The sequence below is a fragment of the Tilletiopsis washingtonensis genome (genome assembly GCF_003144115.1).
Source record: "Tilletiopsis washingtonensis strain MCA 4186 unplaced genomic scaffold FA09scaffold_4, whole genome shotgun sequence".
Taxonomy (NCBI): Eukaryota; Fungi; Basidiomycota; class Exobasidiomycetes; order Entylomatales; genus Tilletiopsis; species Tilletiopsis washingtonensis.
In genome coordinates, this window is record NW_020312001.1 from 181,677 (window position 1) to 202,086 (window position 20,410).

The 20,410-nt window shown below is 67.9% G+C and overlaps 5 protein-coding genes across 5 annotated transcripts; 2 read left to right on the forward strand and 3 right to left on the reverse strand.

Moving 5' to 3' along the window:
• Nucleotides 1-40: 40 nt before the first annotated feature.
• FA09DRAFT_342519 (hypothetical protein) lies at nucleotides 41-4,609 on the forward strand (the record flags this gene model as incomplete). Its single annotated transcript, XM_025744550.1, has 3 exons — nucleotides 41-2,048; nucleotides 2,105-4,372; nucleotides 4,436-4,609. The coding sequence occupies exons 1-3, from the start codon at nucleotides 489-491 to the stop codon at nucleotides 4,607-4,609; spliced, it is 4,002 nt and encodes a 1,333-aa protein (XP_025600253.1). The 5' UTR covers nucleotides 41-488.
• Nucleotides 4,610-5,196: 587 nt separating this feature from the next.
• FA09DRAFT_328118 (hypothetical protein) lies at nucleotides 5,197-6,729 on the reverse strand. Its single transcript, XM_025741648.1, has 5 exons — nucleotides 6,590-6,729; nucleotides 6,468-6,532; nucleotides 5,928-6,405; nucleotides 5,641-5,872; nucleotides 5,197-5,577 (listed from the first exon to the last, which is right to left on the reverse strand). Exons 1-5 carry the CDS (start codon nucleotides 6,703-6,705, stop codon nucleotides 5,353-5,355), a joined length of 1,116 nt encoding a protein of 371 aa, XP_025600254.1. The 5' UTR covers nucleotides 6,706-6,729; the 3' UTR covers nucleotides 5,197-5,352.
• Nucleotides 6,730-7,197: 468 nt separating this feature from the next.
• FA09DRAFT_200793 (ARM repeat-containing protein) lies at nucleotides 7,198-10,879 on the reverse strand. Its single transcript, XM_025739437.1, has 3 exons — nucleotides 9,890-10,879; nucleotides 9,184-9,825; nucleotides 7,198-9,128 (listed from the first exon to the last, which is right to left on the reverse strand). The coding sequence occupies exons 1-3, from the start codon at nucleotides 10,568-10,570 to the stop codon at nucleotides 7,281-7,283; spliced, it is 3,171 nt and encodes a 1,056-aa protein (XP_025600255.1). The 5' UTR covers nucleotides 10,571-10,879; the 3' UTR covers nucleotides 7,198-7,280.
• Nucleotides 10,880-12,763: 1,884 nt separating this feature from the next.
• On the forward strand, nucleotides 12,764-16,081 carry FA09DRAFT_336819 (hypothetical protein; the record flags this gene model as incomplete). Its single annotated transcript, XM_025743925.1, has 13 exons — nucleotides 12,764-12,863; nucleotides 12,929-13,030; nucleotides 13,096-13,180; nucleotides 13,246-13,416; nucleotides 13,466-13,961; nucleotides 14,024-14,099; nucleotides 14,158-14,251; nucleotides 14,316-14,562; nucleotides 14,620-14,724; nucleotides 14,781-15,238; nucleotides 15,297-15,899; nucleotides 15,955-16,004; nucleotides 16,065-16,081. The coding sequence occupies 13 exons, from the start codon at nucleotides 12,764-12,766 to the stop codon at nucleotides 16,079-16,081; spliced, it is 2,604 nt and encodes an 867-aa protein (XP_025600256.1).
• Nucleotides 16,082-16,240: 159 nt separating this feature from the next.
• Nucleotides 16,241-20,200, reverse strand: FA09DRAFT_328122 (hypothetical protein). The gene is made up of 3 exons (XM_025741649.1): nucleotides 18,335-20,200; nucleotides 18,071-18,270; nucleotides 16,241-18,016 (listed from the first exon to the last, which is right to left on the reverse strand). The coding sequence occupies exons 1-3, from the start codon at nucleotides 19,814-19,816 to the stop codon at nucleotides 16,333-16,335; spliced, it is 3,366 nt and encodes a 1,121-aa protein (XP_025600257.1). The 5' UTR covers nucleotides 19,817-20,200; the 3' UTR covers nucleotides 16,241-16,332.
• Between the last annotated feature and the right edge of the window lie 210 nt (nucleotides 20,201-20,410).

Genomic DNA, 20,410 nt, shown 5'->3' on the forward strand with positions numbered 1-20,410 from the left:
GCCGCGCCTCGCCTGCTCCTCCTCTCGCAGCTGCTGCTGGCCCGTCTCCGTCGCACCCTCACCCACACCTCGCCGCCGGCCCTCTCCCGCATACCCAGCCCCCGCACGCAGACGCAGCTGTGCTGCATCTGCAGAGTGGGCTCGCCGACCGTCTGCCACCCCGACATCCTGCCCGCGCCCCTCTCCGCCTTCGCAGCGCCCCGTTTGCTCGGCGTGCGCCTTTTTTCACTCCCCTTCTTCTCCCTCCACACGCCGGCCGCGCCGCGCGCGTACGTGCCCGCCAGCGCCAGCGCTCCAGGCCGCCGCCTCTGCGCAGGAGCATCCCGCACGGCGACACCACAGGCCGCAGCTGTGTCTCAGCTGTGCCTCCGCCGAGCGCACTCCCGTTTCTCTGACAGGCGCCCCTGCACCGGCGCCGGCGCCCCGCCGTCTCGCGGCTGCGCTCTAGTCGCGCCCGTCTCGCGCGACTTGCGCCAGCTCTCTGCGCCATGGACGTCTACTCGACGACCTTCACGCTGCCGCGTGCAGCGGCGTCCGTCGCCACCGAGGCACATGTGACGCCGTATGCGCCGCACGATGCCTCGTCGGCGGGCACGTCGCGCATCTCGCTCGCCGGCCTCGGCGGCTCGGGTCCCGGCGCCATGTCCGACACATCGCTGCCCGGCCAGCTGCCGCCGCCGCGCGCGCAGCCGCCGGCGCCCAGCTCGGGCCGCATGGGCTCGATGCGCTCGCGCTTCCCGCCCAGCGTCAAGGCCTTCATGCCGTCGGCCTTCGGCGGCAGCAAGCGCGCCAGCGAGCGCATTGCCGAGGCCAGCCACGGCGCCGAGCGCTCCGAGGGCGAGGCCGACGATGGCGACCTTGCGTCTGCCGACGCCGACGGCGCCTCTGCCACGCCCGACGACTCGTCTGCGGTGCCCGGCCTCTCTGGCGAGGCACTTGCGGCCATGCGTGGCGGCGGCCTGACGGAGAGCATCACCGAGGAAGGTCCGCGGCCAGACGGCAACGGCAGCCCCAGCCAGAACCGTGACTCGCGCTCGACGGCAGGCACACGCTCGTCGGTCGACTTCGGCTCCGGCGCATCGGGCTCGGCCGGCAGCACGGCGCCGAGCACGGCACCGACCGGCACCAAGGTCGGCGCCGGCGGCACCAGCACGCGCGCCACGTCCGACTCGACGCCCAGCGCCACGCACAGCGCCAACGCCAGCATGTCCACCAGCGCCGGCGTCGGCCCGCAGCAGACCGGCGCTGAGCTCACCGAGGCCATGAGCCGCCTGGCGTCCGAAGCCATGGGCTCGCACCAGTGTCTCGTCGCCTGCGCGCCCGTCAGCCAAGAGGAGAGCGCCTCTGCGTACCGCAATGGCGGCAGCAGCGAAGCGGCCTTCGTGCCGTTCCCCGGGCAGAACGGCCACGGTGCTGCGTCGCCATTTCCCAACAGCTACCCCTACCAGCAGTACGCGCAGGGCTTTGGACACGACGCCATGGCCAGCGCCTTTCCCTCGCGCATGGGTATGCCGATGGGGCCCGGCAGCGCCGCGTCGAGCATGCTTGGCATTGGCTCGCCATACGGCCTCTCGCTGGGCAGCACCACCTCGCTGCACTCGACGCACAGCCTCGGCGCCGTCGGCGCGCCACCAGCGCCGGCGCCGCCGGCCAAGCCCAAGGCGCCGCAGTTCAACTTCCACCTCAGCGGCGGCTACACACAGGTCATGTCGGCCCGCGGCGCCATCCTGCGCGATGCGCCGTTCCGCGCCAAGAGCGTCGTCAAGGTGCCGCGAGCCGACATCATCGATGCCGCGCCGCGCCCTGCCAACGCCAGCTCGGCGCAGCCCTTCGCGGCGGCAGACACGATGAAGCCGCACGTGCAGGCGCGCCTCGACGACATCGCCGGCGACACGCGCGTGCACATCTCGTGCGCCGGCGCCGAGGCGCACGGCAAGGACCTCGGCTACGGTCTCGAGACGGAGCGCAACGTCGAGCTGGTCATCTCTGGCTCGCACGAGGGCGTGGAGCAGGCGCGTGTCCGTGTCCTGGTCATGCTTGACGAGCTGGTGAGTGCACGCGGAGATGCAGTGGCGGCCAGAGCCGTGTTGACAACCCTGCACAGAGCGGCCTTCACGTCGAGACGTGCGAGATTGACTACAAGCTGCACAACATCATCGGCGGGCGCAAGCGCTACGTGATCCAGACGATCCAGGAGGAGACGGGCACGAGCATCTACATGCCCACGCCCTTCTCCGGCATCCTCTCGTCGAACCGCGCCGACGCCGGGCTGCTGGCGCGGCACAACACCATCTACATCTGCGGCGAGTTCTTCGGCGTGCAGCGGGCGCGCGACATGCTCTTCCAGGTGTCGGTGCACAAGAGCAAGTGCATCATCTCGCGCGACACGGCCATCCTGCCGCGCAAGATCGACTGGATGCTCACGGAGCGCCTCGAGGAGCTGCGCTCCATCATGCTCGACAATGGCTCCTTCATCAATCTGCCGCTGCTCGGCAGCCAGATCAGCGTCGTCTCGGTGTACGGCGACAACCGCGTGAGCATCGAGCGCACGATCCGCTCCGTCATGCAGCTGGCGTGCCAGTTCTACGTCGCCTCGCTGTGGCTGCTGCCGGTGGCGTACGACGCCTTTATGCCGTCGGCCACGTTCAACAGCGGCCAGCTGGCGCCGGCGCTCAAGAAGATCAGCACGACGTCGGGCGCCGAGGTCGTGTTCAAGAGCAACTGCTTCGAGCTGCACGGCCTCGAGAACGAGGTGCGCAGCGCCGTGTCGCTGATCCTCGACCTCGACGTCGTGCGCGCGTACAACTTCGAGGTGCGCTTCCAGATCGAGCTGGCCAACGAGCACCGCGAGTTCATCAGCGGCAAGAAGAATGGCAAGATCAACAAGATCATGAAGCAGTGCGGCGTGCGCATCAAGTTCGAGACGTTCAACGACTACAACTTCCTCATCGACGTGTCCGGCAACGACCGCGTCGGCGCGCTGCAGGGCCTCGCGTTCCTGCAGGAGGAGCTGCCGGCCGAGGTCTCGTTCCACGTGCCCGAGGCGTACCACAAGCGCATCATCGGCGTCGGCGGCAAGAGCATCCAGCGCATCATGAAGAAGTACGGCGTGTACGTCAAGTTCTCCAACGCCGAGGAGTTTGCCGCGCTCGGCGGCTACGTCGACAACGAGGACAACGTCGTGGCGCGCACGCCGGCCAAGAACGCCATCAACCTCGACAACCTCAAGCAGGCCGTCATGGAGCTGGTGAATCCCAAGGACAAGGACTACGCCACCGAGACCGTGTCCATCGCGCGCCGCTACCACCGCACGCTGCTCGGCGAGAAGGGCATCTTCATCCACGACATCGAGAACAAGACGAGCTCCGCCGTGCGCTTCCCGCCCAAGGAGACGGCCTCGGACCTCGTCTCGATCTTCGGGCCCGAGTCGCAGATCCACATTGCCGCGCAGATGCTCCTCGACCACGTGCCCTTCGAGGCCGAGTTCCGCACGCCCAACTCCGTCGAGCTGGCGCAGCTCGTCGCGTCGCACGACTTCGTCGCGCTGACTGAGCGCGTCAACCGCGACCTGAACGTCGTGATTGTGCCCGTCGTCGGCGCCGCGACCACGCCGAGCGGCGAGGCGCCTGCCGCACCGACGTCGGGCGAGGCCGTGTTCAAGCTGCGCCTGAACCGCAGCAACGCCGACTTCCTGCCGGCATCGAAGGACGCGCTCGAGGACTTCCTCGTCTCGCGCAACATCAACGTGTACGACTCGCCGGCGCGTGCGCGCTCCGACAGCTTTGCCTCGTCGTTCCCGCACTTTGCCACCAAGCTCATCAGCACGGCCGCCGAGTCGACCGACTCGTTCCAGCCCAGCGAGGCGCTGCGCTACCAGCACGAGCGTTCGCGTCTGCGCGCCGCCGCCAGCACGCCGGACATCAAGGCGCTCTTCGACTCGCCGCAGTACGGCACCGTCGGGCATGGCGCTGGCGGCAGCATGGGCCATGCGCACCCGTACGCGCCCATGCCGCCCATGCAGGCCTCGACGAACCCGACGAACTCGCCGCTCGTCTCTTCGTCGCTCTACCCGTCGCCATACGGCGAGACCAGCAACAGCAGCTCGCTGAGCAGCGACGTGTGGGCTGCACCGCCACTCTCGACGCCGGGAAGCGCAGGCGGCATCGTCTTCCCGCATCACAACGCACGCCTGAGCGACGACGTCGGCCTCATCCACCGCAGCGGCGACGGGCTCGCCGAGGAGGAGCGTGTGCGTGCGCTGCGCAAGCCGCGCTCGTTTGCGCACCGAGCGCAGGCCAACCACCGCGCGCAGTCGCTCGACATCAGTGCGCTGGCGGCGCAGCAGGCTGCGCAGGCCATGGCTGCCGGCGCCGTGCCTCGGCCGTATGGCGCCATCGGCTCGACGCCCAGCGTGCCGGCTTACTTCAACTACCAGCAGCAGCAGCAGGCGCCGCTCGGCAGCACCAACCAGTTTGTGCCGTCGCACGGCCCTGCCTCGAGCATCTCCCGCCTGCCGCCGGCCACTGGCGCGGGCCCTAATCACCCGGATCCCTCGACGATGGACGAGGTCTCGCGCGTGCTTGCACAGCTGGCCTTCGACCGTGCCTAGATGGGACTGGACACATCTGCTCGCGCCGCGCCCTAATTGCCCGCCACGCCCACGCAATGATCCTCTTCTATTGCTCCTTCCCCACTCAACTCAAGCAATCGCCTCGCATCCAAGCACCCACGCACAATCAGCACTGCGTGCGCCTCACATATCCCCGAGCAAGGCCACGGTTCCGCACCGCATCCGCGGTGTGTTCCTCGGCCGAGATCCATCATTCGCTCCCGCCTGCGATGCCCTAGTACAAGCGCTTCCGTCGTCTCGTCTATTTGCGTTCCGCACTTGCCGCCTGGTCCGCTGCGCGCGCCCTCTCTTCTCCCTTCGACCTATTGCCTGTCCTGCTCTGCCTGCGGCCATCTTCCTCCTCTACCTCCCGCCAAAACGTCGCTTGCTCGCTCGCCTACCTTCTTCATCGATTCCTCGTTGCGTCTCACCCAGACACCAACACCACCCCAAGCCAGTCATTTACCCGACCCTGCCCCCTTCAAGAAGTGCGCACGAATGCCCTCAAGACGATCTTCCCGCTCCGCCCTCCTTCCCCTTCCGCCACCCTCCGCACGTCTCTCACCTCGACGCCTTCGCACCTCACCCCCCAGCTGCGCTCAACTGGCTACCGGCAGAGCTCGCAGCGACCTGTACATGCCCTCTCCTCTCTGACCCTGCTCCGTGACTCTATGAATGCCACGGCAGTCCAATGCAAGCCTTCCGATGCAGATGCATTGCCGGTGCGGCAGTCCAGTCCCTTGTCAGGCACCAGACGCTCGCAGCTCGAGCTTCCAGGCGTCAGCAAGGCGCTCGTTGTGCTCGTTGAGCCCGCCGTGCAGCACGACGGACGTGTTGCCCTGCGCTCCCGAGGCGACACCCGAAGCAAACCAGCCGCGTGCCTGCGGCAGCGTGCCGTCCGTCTGCACGGCTTGGAAGGCGTATGTGCCCGACGCCGAGCGCAGCAGCACAAAGACATCGTCGAGGAACTGTGCAAGATCAGAGAATGAGCAGCTGGGATTTTGAGGTCAGACGGTCATGCAGCAGCTCACCTTGCCGGCGCCATCGTGTCCGAGCTCAGCAGGCGCGCCTTCGCCCTCGCCAAAGAAGAGCAGCGCAATGGCATCTTGCTCCGCCGAGCGCGAGAAGCCCGGAGGCAGCGGCACAAAGCCGTGCACGCTGCGCTTGCGCGGCTCGCCGTCGGCATCGTTGAGTGGTGCAGCGTGCGACGTCCAGGCGTTGGCCTGCACGTCGTAGACGTCGAGCGGGCCGCCGAGCTCGTAGCTGGACAGCAGACGAGTGAGCGTTGGGAGCAAGGAGAGGCTCTGCCACGACTTACCCGGCAAAGCCGCCCCAGCGCAGCAAGACGTCCGAGCCGCCCGCCGGCGAGCGCACAGCCGCGATGGCAGTGCCTCCACGGCCCGGCGCCGGTGCATCGGCACATTGCTTCCAGCGCAGCGAGTTGAGGTCGAGCGCATGCAGTGTCTCAAGACGGCCCTTTGTCGGACACCCAGCGTGGATGTACATCGTGTCGCCAGCGACGGTGGCTGCGTGATAGCTGCGTCCACTGGGTGCGCCTTCGCCTGTAGCTAGCAGCTGCCACTGCTCGCTGCGCGTGTCGAACTGCCACACATCCTCCTCGCCTGCTTCGCGCGCCGCTGCCGATGCACCGGCACGCATGGCGAGCGGAGCCATGTCCTTGCCGCCGCGGCCGCCCCAGAGGTAGAGCGAGCGAGATGGCAGATGGGAGACGAGCGTCGCGCCGACGCGTGGCGCCGGCCATGGCGCCGACGAGCGAGAGAGCACGCGAGGCGCCGCTGCGCAGCTGCAAGTGTCAGCAGCGCTGGACGGAGCAGCCCTGGCCCGTCTGACGACGCACCGCCGGCGAGATCGAGCACAAGCAGCTCGTCGCCGATGGGCGTGCGCGGCTTGAGCTCTCCTCCGCTGTCTCAGGGGCGTGTCAGTGTCCGCATCGGCCCCGCGTATCCTGATCGTGCCCACAAGATGTACGCCTTGTCGCCGAGCACGGCGAGCGCATGACTCGAGCGTGCAGCGAGCGGCGCCAGGCCCTGCACGCCGGCAAGGGCGAGCGGCAGCCACTGTGCAGTCAGACTCATGGCGTGTGAGGGCCCTGAGGAGATGGATGCGGGAGTGAGCGAGCCGTGATAGCCGCCAGGAGCCCGATCTTTGGCATCCGGGACGAGACGCGCCGCCAAGCCGTCTCGCCCCGTCACCGGTGAGGTCGCTTCGCACGCGTCTCGGCGCCTGCCTGAGCTTCTGTGGTCCAGCCGCTGACATGAGCGATACCGTCTCGCGAGAGGCTCAACAGCACAAGCGAGCTCTGCACCACGCCTGCTCGGAGAACACGAGTCTTTTTCTTGCATGAGGAGGGTCTGCTTTACACATGTGCGAGAGAGACACGGGAAAGGTGGGACAGGAAGAGTGGACGACGCTTTCGGAGGCGCCACGAAGAATAAAAAGAGGTCGGGAGAGCGAGGAATGTGTCGGGCTGGCGGCCAAGAATGAAGCGCGCTGTCGTGACGTGTCGGGAAGCTAGTACAGATTGTGGGTGATGATTGAGCGGGGCCTTTTCTACAGCGCAGCCAGCTGGGGTGCTGGCAGACGCAGGGACGAGCGAGGAGGAAGCACAGAGCTTCCATCTCGCTCGCTGTGCTTGTGGGTTGTTGGAGGCTCAGTACGGGTAGGCGCTGTTGTGCGCGTGCCCGACGAAGCCGTGGGCGCCGGAGATGCCGGTCATGTGCGGCTGCATGCCGGCGTAGGGGGCGCCGTACGCCGGACCGTCGACGCCAAATGCCGCCTGAGAGGGCGGTCCAGCAGGCGGAGGAGCGGCGCCGTGGTAGGGACGTCCAGCGCCTCGGGGGCCGAAGTTGCCGCCGGGCGGCAGGTGGCCCAGACGTGCGTGCTGAGCGGCCGCCAGGCTCGGCGAGGGCCCGTACGGTGCACCGGGAGGCGGCGGGGCGTGGCCCTGGTGCTGCCGCGCCATGTGCGGCGGCGGCAGCGGCGCTCCGAGGTGGCCGGCGTGCGCCGGGTGCATCATGTGGGCGCCGGGCTGCTGGTGCAGCGCACCGTGCGCGGCCGCGTTGTAGGGCATGTTGTTCATGCCGAGGAACTCGGGCGGCGGCGGCGCAGGGCCGCCGGGACGGCCAGCCATAGCAGCCATGGCCTGCAGCTGCTGCTGGTGCGCAGCGTGCATGAGCGAGTAGGGCATGCCTCCCGCGTGGCCAGCGTGCGCCGGCGGGCCGCCCATGTCGAGATTGTCGCGCTGCAGCTTGCTCTGGATGCGCTTGCCATAGGGCGTATTGCGGATCATGGGCAGAATGGGCCGTATGCACTCGACGAGCTGCATGCGCTGCAGCGGGTCGGCGTAGTCGAGGCTCGTCTGCACGACGTAGTTGGCAAATGAGTCGCGCAGCAGCTTCTCGAGGCGCGTGCGGTTCAGCAGCTCCTCGATGAGCTGCTTGCGCACCGACGGCTCCGAGACGCGGATGCACTTCTCCATGACGTTGCTGCTGAACTTCTGCACCGAGAGCAGGCACACGTTGCCGATGAACTGCCGGATCACCGCGTCGCTGTAGCGTGCGTCGTTGAGGTCGAGAATGTACTGCACGACGTAGTTGCCAAACGGATCCTGCACGAGCGTGAGGGCGTTGAAGGTGATCTCGGTGACGAGCTGCGTGCGCTGCGTCTCGGACGCGTGGTCGATGCAGCGCTGCAGCACGCAGCAGCCGTGGCGGTGCGTGGCGACCTCAACGCAGTGCGCCGCGACGGCATTGTAGATGAACTGGTTGTCCTCGGCGCCAAGGCGGTTGAGACACTTTTGGATGACGTGGTTGCCGTTGAGGTCCTTGATCAGCGTCACGACGCTCATGCTCAGCGCCACGATGATCGAGTGGATCTGGCGCGTCGTCGAGAGAAAGTCGATCGTCTTTTGCACGGCGCGCGTGCCGTGCATGTTGAGGCTGATGCTCACCAGCTCGGGCGCGACGGCCTCGACGATGACGTTGCGCTGCTCGTCGGTGCAGAACTCGAGCATCTTCTGGCAGAGATAGTTGCCAAACGGATCCGTCATGAGCTCGGTGAAGTGCGCAAACGTCTCGCGGAAGATCATGTCGCGGTACGCCGGCACGCCCTCCTCGAGCTTCTTCTGCAGGTAGCGGCAGCCGTGCTGGTCCTTGCACAGCGCAAAAATCTCGCCGTGCAGCTCCTCGAGCGGCGTGTTGACGTCCAGGTCGCCCTTGCGGCCCTTCATCATCTCCATGCCGTCGCTCGGCGGCAGGCCCATGCCGAATTTGTTGGCAGCAGCAGCGCCCTGCTGCGCGCCAAGCGGACCCTTGCCGTACAGGCCAGCGCCGCCGCCTGCGCCTGCACTAGTGCCGAATGCCTCGAAGTAGCCTGACGCCGGACGAGAGGCGTCATTGCTCGCTGACCGACCGTCGAAGGTGCCCGAGTTGCCGGCGTAGCCGAAGCGGCTAGGCGTGCCGGCTCCCGAGGGCGCCGCAGCGAAGCCGTCGATGGCGAACTGCGGATAGAGAATGTGAGCAGGAAGCAGACGGGCCATGAGGCACGAGACTCACGCTCGGGAAAGCACCGCTTGTAGGCCGGCTGGTCTCTGCGCCCTGCCCGTTGCCGAACGACGACGACAGCTCCGGCGCGCCGCGAGACTGCTGCGGCGACGTCGAGGCCGAGCTGCGCCCAGTGGCGCCAAGCTGGGTGTCGGCAGCATCTTCGTCGGCGACAAAGTGTTGCGAGAGGCGGTGCGGGCCGCTGGCGAAGCGCGAGCCCGCAGAGGCGCGCCCTCCAGCATTGCCTGGCTGACCACCGCTGACGGCACGGGGCTGCGACGATGGCAGACCGAGTCCGGGCGAGGCACGACCCGACGACGGTGAAGATGCGCCACCGCCGAGCGGCAGCAACGACGCCGCACGCTGCGAGCCCGTGAGGAGCGGCGAAGAGCGCTCCGAGCGACCGCGACGGTCGCCTGCTGCAGCGTCGCCAACGCTGTGAGGCGAGGCGTGTGGCGGTGACTGCGATTGCGACTGCGACTGCTGTGTCTGACTCTGAGGCGAGCGCTGTCGACCTGTGTCCTTCTTGTCGCCGTCGTGCTCGCTGAACTGAGGCCACTCGGACATGCGAGCGCCGGCGCCGATGTTGCGGCCGAAGCGCGGCGGCGTCTGCGAGAGCGGCGCCAAGTCGAGCGCGGCGGAAGAGGCGGAGAGCTGACGGTGGTGCTTAGCCGCACGCCTTGCATTGACATCTTCTCGCCACTGGAGCACGACTCACCATGCCCGGGTTGCTGTCGTGGCGGATCAGCACGGGGAACTTGTCGTCGTCGTCCTGCAGGTTGTAGCGGCGCACAAAGGCGGCGTCCTCAGCGTCGAGCTCGTCGTCGAAGAGGAAGCGTTCGTTGAAGACGGGCGTGAAGCCAGACGGGGTCGAGGCGACCGAGGCGCCCGTGCCTTCAGCAGAGCCTTCTGCGGCACGAGCCAGCGCCGCACGCTGCAGGCTCTGCTGCGACAGCTGCTGCGGCACCTGGCCGGGTGCTGCGCCGGTGCGACCACCCACTGAGAGACGCTCGAACGCTCCAGCCACATCGCCGAGCACGGCGTTCTGACGTCTCGCAGCCGAGCCCAGCTCGTCCGGTCCGGCGCTGATGCGGCGCGACGCCGGCACGGAGCGTGTACTGCTGCCGCCCGGCGGCGGCAGGCCGGGCACGTTGCTGCCGTTGAGACCTTCCTCGGGCCGTGCCGAGCGATCGTCGTCGGCGCCGATGAGAGAGCGACGTGCAGCGCTACGGCCGGCCTGTGCAGCGCCAATGGGCGGCGTCGTTGGCGCCGAGGCAGCCACGTCGCCCAGGGCTGCACTGTTGAAGCGCCGCTCCGGCTCTGCTGCTGTGCCATCGGTACCAGGCCGCCGGAGCAAGCTGGCCTCCTCCTCGCGCTGCTGCTGCTCGAGGCGCTGCATCTGCTGCTCGAACGCCTGGCGTTGCACGGCGCGCTGCTGCTCGTGCTCGAGGCGCTTGCGCTCGATTCGCTGGTGGGACGCGAGAGGCAAATATCAGTGCCATGGCTCTGCGCTCACACCCACTGCGAGCCCCAAGCAAGCGCACTGACCGCCTGGATGTCTTCCTGCGCCTCGCGACTCTCAGTGCCCGCCGTCGAGGCCGTGTCGCCGCTGCTGGCGCCAAAGACGGGCGACTGCGACTGCTGCGTCGAGGCGCTCGCCGAGCCAGACCCAGGCGGCGGCGCCAGCGACGGCGTGGCGGCGCCCGCGGCGTGCGAGTCGTCGGAGGGAGGCGACGGCACCATGGTGGAGGTCGAGGCAGGGAGACGGGGTCACTCGAGCCGATCTGCGAGAGCAGAGAGGCGGCTGCGAGTGGAGCAGTGGAAAGCGCTGAGAGGGCAGCGACGGTCTAGATGGCAGCAGCAGCGTCGCAGCTGGGCATAATAGCACACTGGATCCTGTCGCAGCAGCCTTGCGTGTCAGAGCGTGCACATAGCTGCGACAGTGCGGGCGCGGACTCACGAAGGAGGAGACAGAGCTCGGGCTCGGGCGAGGTGCAAGAGGGCTCGTGCGGGCGGGGTGGTCGGGTGATGGAGTCGTGCTGGCGGGAGGTTGAGGGAGATGTACAGTGGCGGAGACGGCGTTACTGAAGGATCAAGGTGCTACAGAGAGACTGGGCGAGAGAGAGAGCGAGAGAGCGCGACGGCTGGCGCGGGCTCGTGCGGGAGCGGCGAGACGCTCGGCTGAGGCTCTGGGACGTCACGGGCGTGCGCGGCGATCGCAGCTGCCTCTGTTGTACAGTCGCAGGGGACAAGCGTCGGGCGTCGAAGGCCGTGCCGCTCGGGTATGGGGAGGCGCGAGGGGCTGGGAGAGGCGTGGGTGCGAGGTGGGAGCAGGAGCAAGAAGCCAGCTGGCGAGCCGAGCATGCCAGAGCCAAGCCGGCCGGCGCACGGCAGCAGGCCGGCCAGCAGCCAGAGCAGCAGCAGCAGCAGCACCGCACGTTGCGCGTGCCAGCGCTTCACACGCCGCCTCGCGGCGCCTCGGCCGACGATCCTCCGAGGCCGCCGCCGCGCCGCTTGCTCCTGGCTGGTCCGCATCATCGGGCACGCTGGCTAGAGGCTGGTCACGCTGCAGAGCTTGAAAGGCGCCTGCATCGCAAGATGCCTGGGACAGAAGCAAGGGGCAGGACAGAGGTGCATGCTCCTGCACTGAGGCCAAGAAGAAAGTCCCACGCGCCAGGACTGGGACCGAGCGGCGTCTCGCCGTCCTTTGAGCCCGCTCTCGCTGCACCACATACGCACGACAGGCTCATCCCTCCTCCTCTCCGACGCTCAACGCTCTCGCAACAGCGCCAGGCAGCGCCGCCGGGTGCTGAGGAGAGGCGCATGACGGCCGCGCACGTCGCCTCGCTGCGGTCGCCTCATGCCGCCGTCGCGCCCTTGTCTGCGTGGGAACACGCCCTCGTCCAACACGCACAAGGGCAAGACGCCGCGGAGCACGGCACGGCCCCTGACGCGCCTCCACACACATCACACGGCGCTGCTTTGGATCGTGCTGCTGAGCGAGAGAGGGGACATCGAGCGGCGAAGCGTGCGCGCCTCTGACGGCTGACCAGAGAGGCAGGAGGAGAGGCCTCGTCGAGCCTTGAGCGCGAGATGCTGCGCCCGTAACTGCGAGCCGCTGGTGCTGGATCGGGCGCGGCGATGCAGCCAGAAGCAGCAACCGGCTGGCCGCGCGGCCGCATCACGCGCCTGCGCGCCTGGCGCAAGCACACGGCAAGGCTGCGCCAGTTGCAGGCAGAGCCCGCGACCGCACGCATTTGCACGTTCAGGCGAGAGCAACGCTTTTCTTGCGGCCTCACAGCCGTGCTTGCAAGGTGGCTGCGCTCCACGTGCGTGCCAAGCAGGCCTAGGTGTTGGGCGGCGGCGCGCCGCACCGAGGCAATCTGTGCCACCGCCGCGCCCGGCAAGGCACACATCACCCGCTGCTCGGCGCCCCGCCCTGGGCCCAATCGGGCAGCTCTCCAGCATGTGCAGCTTGGCTCAGCACCACCACCACCTCTGCACCACCTCAGCATCTCCCAACCTCATCCAGCTGTGCTGAGCACCGCACGTCACAGGCCTCTACTCGTCCCGCCTGCCACGCGCACGGCCCATGGCGCCAGCTCGCCCACCGCCGGCTGCGGCCAAGACGGCGGCCGCAGCGGCGTCGGTGCAGCCCGACTGGAGCGACCTGCCGCCGACGCTGTTCGAGCGTGAGTAGGCTTGGGGGGCATGTGCTGCTGGTCGCCTCGGGCCTGCCGCCTGACACACACTGCAGACGTCGTTGCGCGCGTCATCGACCTCGAGCCGTCCACTGCGCTGCCGCTCCTCGCCGTCTCGTCTGCCTTCCACCGGGCTGCCTGCCGCGCACTGTATGAAGGTGCGTGCGCCGCAGATAAGCTCGCCGGTCAGCGCAGCGCTGACCCTGGCCATCCACTCGTGCAGACCTCGTCATCGCCGACGACGAGCATGAGCTGGCGCGACCGCGGCGTCGTAGCCCGCACGAGACGCTGGTGCGATGGCCCGAGAAGTGCGTGCGGCCGATTGCGCATGGAGCTGGCTGTGTGTATGCGCTGACATGGTCCCCGGCGCCAGATACGCCACCTACGTGCGCGGCCTCACGCTCGTTGGCCGCCCGCCGCAGGTCGACGACGACGATGAGCCGTCGTACTTCAGCTTTCTGCCGCGGCGTCGAGGCCGTCCTCTGAGCCTGGAGCAGCTGACGACGCTGGTAGCGAGTCTCGAGAGCCTCGAGTCATTTGTCTGGTGCGTCGCGTGTCAGCTCCAAGCCTGCCTTGCACTAACACGATTGCAGGTGCACCTCGCGCGTGCCGCCTGCCGCGCTCTGCTCTACGCTCGCAGCCACCATCCCGGGCCTCTCGACGCTGATCATCCGCATCACGAGCGATGCAGTCGTCCAGAGAGGACGCAGTGGCAGTGCAGCATCCGCATCTCCCGTGTCGAGCCCGCGAGCTGGCTTCGACGACCTGAGCGCGCTGGACGCGCTCGGCATCGATGACTGCGAGGCTGAGGGCGACGAGCAGGCCGATGGGCTCGGCGATGGACTTAGCTCGACGACTTCACTGCGTTGGGATGGCATGGGACTACACAAGCTGCCGTGCCTGCGCGAGCTGAGTCTCGCGGCCCTGAGCGCCGAGGGCGCGCGAACCTTGACGCGCTCGTTGCCATTCCTGGCGCATCTCGAGCATCTCACGCTCGACTGTGCCTTCGTCGACGACGCCATGCTTGCCGCCGTCGCCGCGCACTGCCGTGGCCTGCTGTCCTTCACGATGCGCACGACGGGCACAAAGGTGCGCATGCATGCTATACCTGCGGCCCTCGCCCGCGCTGACGAGCTTATGGCACATGACAGGTGACGGACAAGGGCATCACTGAGCTCCTCGGAGGCTGCGCACTGCTCCAGAAGATGGAGCTGTCGGAGTGCGAAGGTGAGTGAGACTTCGGGTTCAAAGTGAGTGCCTCAAGGCTTAAGAGCCACACCTTCAGGGCGCTTCACGCGCAAGCTGTGGGGCAAGCTCTGCGAGCTCGACTCACTCAAGAGCGTGCGCGTCGCGATGAATGAGGTTGGGCCGCACCACTCGTGAGTCCGGCTTGAGGCGCAGTGCAGAAGGACAAGCTACTGAGCGTGCATCTCGCCACTACAGATGGGTCTCGGACCACCTCGACGGCATATTCGAGCTGCTCGTCAAGGCCAGCAGCGGCCTCGAGTCGCTGGCTCTGCGCCGCCTCGTCCCTGCCGCAGCCCTTGTGCCGGCGGAGGAAGATGGCGCAGCGGAGGCGCGGGGCGCAGGCTTCGTGCCGCGCGTGCACCCAACGATGGTGCCACGGCCGCTGCCCGAAAAGGCACTCGACATCCTGAAGGCCCATGGCGGGAAGCTGCTCGACCTCGAGGTCGGTCCCTTTGCTTGCTGTGGCGAACGCAGTTTTCTGACATTGAAGCCTGCGCAGCTCGACTTCTTCGTACTGAGCATCGATGACCTGAAGGCGGTGCTAAGCGCATGCCCGCGTCTGGAGAGCCTGCGCATCTATCTGGACGCACCGCTCGCCAAGGTGGTGAGTGGCAACGCGACACGTACAGTGACTTGACCGCTGACGCTGCGCGACTGCAGCTCGGGCTCTCTGCAGCCTTCATTCCCCTGACGCAGCTGCGCCTCATCGAGATCAGCCTGACGGAGCCGCACTGCCCCAAGAGTCTCGCTGCTGTGCGGCACGTGGCCTACGGCGGCATTGGATCGACAACAAGCGGCGTATTGCCTCCCGTCGGCTCTTCAGGTCCAACGGCGAGCTCGCCGCCTTCGCGCGTAGCCTGCTTTGACAACTCGCTGCCGGAGCTGAGCCCGAGCTCAACGGCAACGAGTCTCTTCAGCGTCGCCAGCTCGCACGAGGCCGTGACGCCGGTGAACTTTTCGACGAGCCCGCAGAGCCCGCGCAAGATGCAGCGGCGCATGAGCGGCGCCAGTGCAGATGACTCGTCGCTCACCAGTGCGGCTGCCTTCTCCATTCCGGGCGTCACCGGCAGCGTCGGCGCGTTTGACACCAGTGTGCCGCCGAAGCGCGAAGTGCGCAAGTGAGTGCAAAGAGCGGGCCGATCTTCGAGAGGCGCGCAGCTCATCATCGCTGCCCAGATTCGCACGACGCTGTGCCAGCCTGCAGGTGCTGCGCTGGACCGGCCGGCTGGGCAAGGGCGAGTGGCGCATCAGCAACCCAGGCCACACGATCGACTTCTTCCCCGCCGGCGTCGTGCCTCTGACTGCAGGCACGCTCGACGAGCCGGCATACGATGCCAGTCTGCTGCGGCGTCGTACGAGCAGCACGTGTGCTCTCAAGCCCAAGTCGCCGATCAGCGTCAACGCCATGCTCAGCGACCTCGAGCACGACGCGGCGCCGCCGCAGGCCTCGCTCGACGCGATTCTGGACCGCGACTCTCACCGAGCTACGAGCGAGTCGCTGCAGCGCGTCGTCGTCGGCAAGTACAGCAAGGAAGGCTCGGGGTCCGACAAGCCTCGCGCTGCGCGGGCGCCGCCGCCGGGGCTCCAAGTCCTCAATGGCCCGCTGCTCGCCTCGGCTCCTAAGTGGTCTGCAGTCGCTTCGAGCCCGCCTGCCATCGCAGCGCCGCCTCCGAGTAGCCCGGCGGCAGTGAGCAGCACGAGCTCGCCCGCCAAGTCGCGTGATCGCCGTGCGCCTACGACCTCCGAGCCGGCACGGAAGGCAGAGACGCGACAGACTGAGTGAGAGGGCGCCATGCTTTGCCAAGGTGGGCCTGTGTCTGACACTTGCCTCCAGCAGCGGATCAGCTGGCAAGGCGCGCCGAGCGGCTGGTGCCGCCAAGAAGGGTGCGCCTGCTGGTCCATCGCTCTCGCCGCGAGCTGTGCTGACTTGCCCGCCGCTCACAGCTGCACGCACCAAGTGATTCGAGCCGACGCTGCACGTCCTCTACCCTTGCCTGCGGCCGCCCGCGCACGGCCTGGGCCTGGCGCCGCTGGTCTGCGCCAGGGCCACCCACTGTCCCTTCCGACACCGCACCGAGCCGAATACCGAACGTCACACGAGACACAGCGGGCGCGCGCAGTGTGATGAGGTGTTGTTACAGGAGATACAGAGTAAGACGGTGACGGGATTGCCTGTGAGAGGCAGCGACGGGTGCTGGCAGCAGACACGGCCTCAGCCGGAGTGGCCTTCGCTGGCGCTCGCAGCTGCTGCGGCTGCGAGCGAAGAGGCAGCACGGGCGTCGTCGAGGAAGGCATGGGGCGAAGCAGGGTAACTGATGGACGGCGACGGCCCAGCGCCGCCGCCGGCGCCGCGAAAGGCAGAATGCAGCAGCGGAGGCGTAGTGGCGGCGGGATGGCGCGGAAAGACGGCGCCGGAGGAGGCGGAGGCTGAGGCGTCGGAGTCTTGCGAGGCTGGAGGATGATGGCTGTACGGCAGCGTCACTGCGTCGTCGGGAAGATCGGCGAGGCCAGTAGCATCGGCGTGCCGCAGAGGAAAGGAGGAGGAGCGCAGAGCAGAGTCGAGCAGAGAAGCCGGCGCGTCATCAGCAAAGCCCCACTGCGTCGAGCGCAAGTTCTGCAGCGCCGCCAATGTATCGTGCTCTCCTGCGGGCGCAGAGTAGGTGCCGCCACTGTACGCGGCAGGCAGCAGCGGCGGACGTGCGGGGCTCACGCTGGCCTCGAGCGTGAAGCTTGGATGTAGTGTGGGCGAGGCGGGGTCGAGAGGCGGACGCTGCGTAGCCGTAAGCAGAGCAGAGCTGCTGGTACTGCTGCTCGGAGCCTCGCCGTCGTTGCCGCCAAGGAAGCCGCGCGACGATGCAGGACTGCTCTCGCGGCTTGACGCGCGCGACGCTGAGCGAGCATCGTGCGCAGCTGGACTGGAGGGCGGCGCCGACGAAAGCGGGCTGTCGGCTTGCAGCGGCTCGGGCGCGTCGGGCCGCTCAGGCACGTCGGACATGTCCGAGTCGCTGTCGCTCTGGTCCGCAGCGCCCTTGACCCAGACGTTCTGCTCGCGCACCTTGCGTGCCTCGGCCATGGCGCTGATGGTCGGCTGCGGCTTGTCAGGCGCGGCAGACGGAGCCGGCGACGGCTGTGCAGTCGAGAGGCTGCCGTCGCTCGCAGAGTCGGCGGGCGAGAGACGAATGACGAGGGTGCGCTTGACCTGCGCGCCTGAGTCGTCCGTTGCTTGGAAGGTGAAATGGCCGACACGGCGCCCATCGTCGTCAGTCTGATTGAGCACCAGCGCGGCCTGCAGTGAGACGACCTCGCGCTGCAGCTGCTCAAGCTCATCAGGCGCCTCCTTGCCCAGCTTGCGGCGCTTGGCGGTGGTGAGAACGTCGGCGGTTGGCGAATGGCCTCTCTTTCTGGCGGCAATGCCAGCCTTGATCGAGGCGAGACGCGCATCGCGCTCTGCGATGCGCTTCTGCTTGGCCGTCTCGCGGGCGAGCCGGGCCTCCTCCTTCTCCTTGGCCTTAACAGCCGCCTGCTGCGCCTTGAGCCCGGCTTTGTCCTGCTTTGCGGTCTGAGGCGTCGACGCAGACGCGCTTGCTTCGCCGGCCTCCTCTGCGGCTACCTTGTCTTTCGGCGTCTTGGGGACCGCACTGACGCTGTCCTTGGCCGCAGCTTTGGGCGCCTTGGGCTTCTTGGGCTTCTTCTGCGTCGGACGGCGCGCAGCCGCGAAGCCGGTCGGGCCCTGAATCTTCTCGAGGCCGTACGTGGCGAGCAGGTATTCGTGCACGCTGCGATGCTTGATGGAGCCGTCGGGATTGCGCAGCATCGTCGAGAGACTGAGAGCTCTGTTGAGCTCGCCGTCGCGCGTCTGTAGCAGGTCTTCGAGGCCGCGGGCGCGGAGGCACATGCTGCTCAGAGGGTCAGCGCATGCCGCGGGCGGCAGAGGAAGGCAGAGCACTCACGAGCAATTGCACAGGCCCTTGCACCGCGGGCAGACGAAGCTCCGGCTCTCAAAGTCGGCGATGATGTGGTAGCGCACGAGCAGACACGATTTGCAGTAGAACAGCGGACAGACGTGACCATCGTCGTGGAAGCGACAGCGCATCTTCTCCTCCGTCGTCTTGCGGCGACACTGGTGGCACGTTGTGCCGTCGACTGTGTCCTGTAGCGCGCAGCTTGTCAGCCAATCGAGCCCTCAGCGCCCAGACACGACAGCGCGTGCTCACCGCCTCTCCGACAGGTCCACTTCTTCTCGGCCGCGGCACTGTGGCCTCGACAGGCATCACCTCCTCTACTTCATCTTCCTCCTCCGACTCCTCCTCGACAGGCGGCGGCGTAGGCGCTCGAATGGCCGTGCCGGCGAAGTAGACGAAAGCCTGTCTCTGTCGCTCGCGCAGCAGCGGCACGTCGACGAAGGCGGCTTCATGTGACGTGCCAGGCAACGGGCGCGATGTCGTCGTGCCATGCTCGTCAATCCGCAGCGTACGCTTGGTGCCGTACGTGCCGTACTCAGCCCATGTGGACGACTTGGGTGGCCGCCCGCGTCCTCGCGGTCGGCTGGGCTTGCCCGTGCGTACGACATCGTCGTCACCAGGCGCGACTGATTCGGACGCTCGCATCGACGGCGTGTCGTGTGAATGACTCGGCGCAGCAGCAGTGCCGAGGCCCAGCTGCTCCAGCAGCGCCTCATTAGCGCGCAGCTTGCGCTGCCGCATCTCCTCGTACGTCTCGCCCGGCAGCTGCTGCTCCTCTTCGGCCTCGTTCGTGGCCAGCAGAGCCTTGAGCGACTCGAACATCTCCTCCTCGTCCTCCTCGTCGCTGACGTCGTTGAGGTCGAGCTGTGGCCGCTGTGACGCCTCAGGCTCAGGCGAAGGCTCTGGTGAAGGCTCGGGCGAGGGCTCGGCTGAGGCCGCGGGCCGAGAGGCTGCTGGCGAAGAGGCCTGGCTGTGCGACGACCCGGCGGCGGCGGCGGCGGCGGCGGCATCACGCACTGGCGATGAGGCAGGGCTGCGCGATGACCTGGCAGCCGAGGGCGCTGGCGAAGAAGCATGGCTGCGCGATGGCCCAGCGGCAGAAGGCGCTGACGAGGCCTGCTTGCGCGATGACACGGCGGCAGAAGAGGCTGCGCGTGCTTGTTGTGAAGCTGAGTGCGAGTGCCCCGCAAGCAGCTCCTGCAGCAGCTTGGCTTCCTCCGCCGCAGCGGCTGCGTCCAGCCTTGCCTGCTCCTCATCTTCCGGCGACGGGCTTTGGGCGTCGAGCTCGTCGACGTCTGAGCCGTCTCGCGGCGGCGGCGTTGATGGCTCCCAGAAGTCATCGCCGATAGAGGACTGCTGATCTGCTGGCAGACACGCTTGTCGCTGCGCACGCGTCAGCCAGTCCTTCTCTTCGGCCTCATCGCTGGAGCTCGACGGCGGCAGCGCCGCATGCTGCAGCCAGTCGGTGCCGCTTGGCACGTACGACACGCCAGGCGGCTGTTTCACAGCTGCGGTGCGCTTCTTGCCACTGCTGCGCTCGGGTCTGGACGAGGGCCCCGGCTGATTGAGGCGCTCTTCCTCCTGCAGCTCATCGTCGTCGCTTGATGGCTCGAGCTTGACGAAGGTGACGCTGCGCCGACTGCTGCTGCTGCCGCCGCGTGCCGAGCTGGAAACGGCACGAGACGACGAGGCGTCTGCGTTGCGCAGCGCCGCCTGGCGCGTCGGCCGAGGCATGCTGGCGGACACACGGACTTGTCCGTCTGCAAGAGGACTGACGCACCGCTCCGCAGCAGCAACGAGCGAGGAGGGTCGCTCAGCCCGTGCGGCAAAGCACAGAAGTGCGTCCTCTCAGCCGCTCCACAGACGACGACACTGGCGTCGCGTGAACGGCGACGAGCCGGGCTGGCGGACAGCGGGATGAGGGCGCGTGCGAGGCGCGGCGGTGTGGAGTGCGAGCAAGAGGAGCGACGCGCAACCAGGGCGGGTTGGTGGGGTGACGGCGAGCCGCGCCGGTCAGCACAGCGTGAGCCGACGGTGCGGCGGCCCGTGGCGGGATAAAGATGAGGGTGAGTGAGCCGGCAGGGTGCGCAGCATCGAGGTGGCTGGGAGGAGAGAGGTGGAGCTTCGGCGGTGACTCCGAGGGGTCGCGGCGGCGCGGCGCGCGCGAGTGCTGGCGTGGTACGTGGGAGCATGCTGACTAAGCACACGGCCAGGCGCGCGGCGCGGCGAGCGAGCACAAGAGCCAGGGCTGCCGTGCCAGGCGGCGGCGCACGTGAGGCGCGTCGCAGCAGAGGAGCACGGCGGCGCCGCCGCCGGCACATCTTCCCA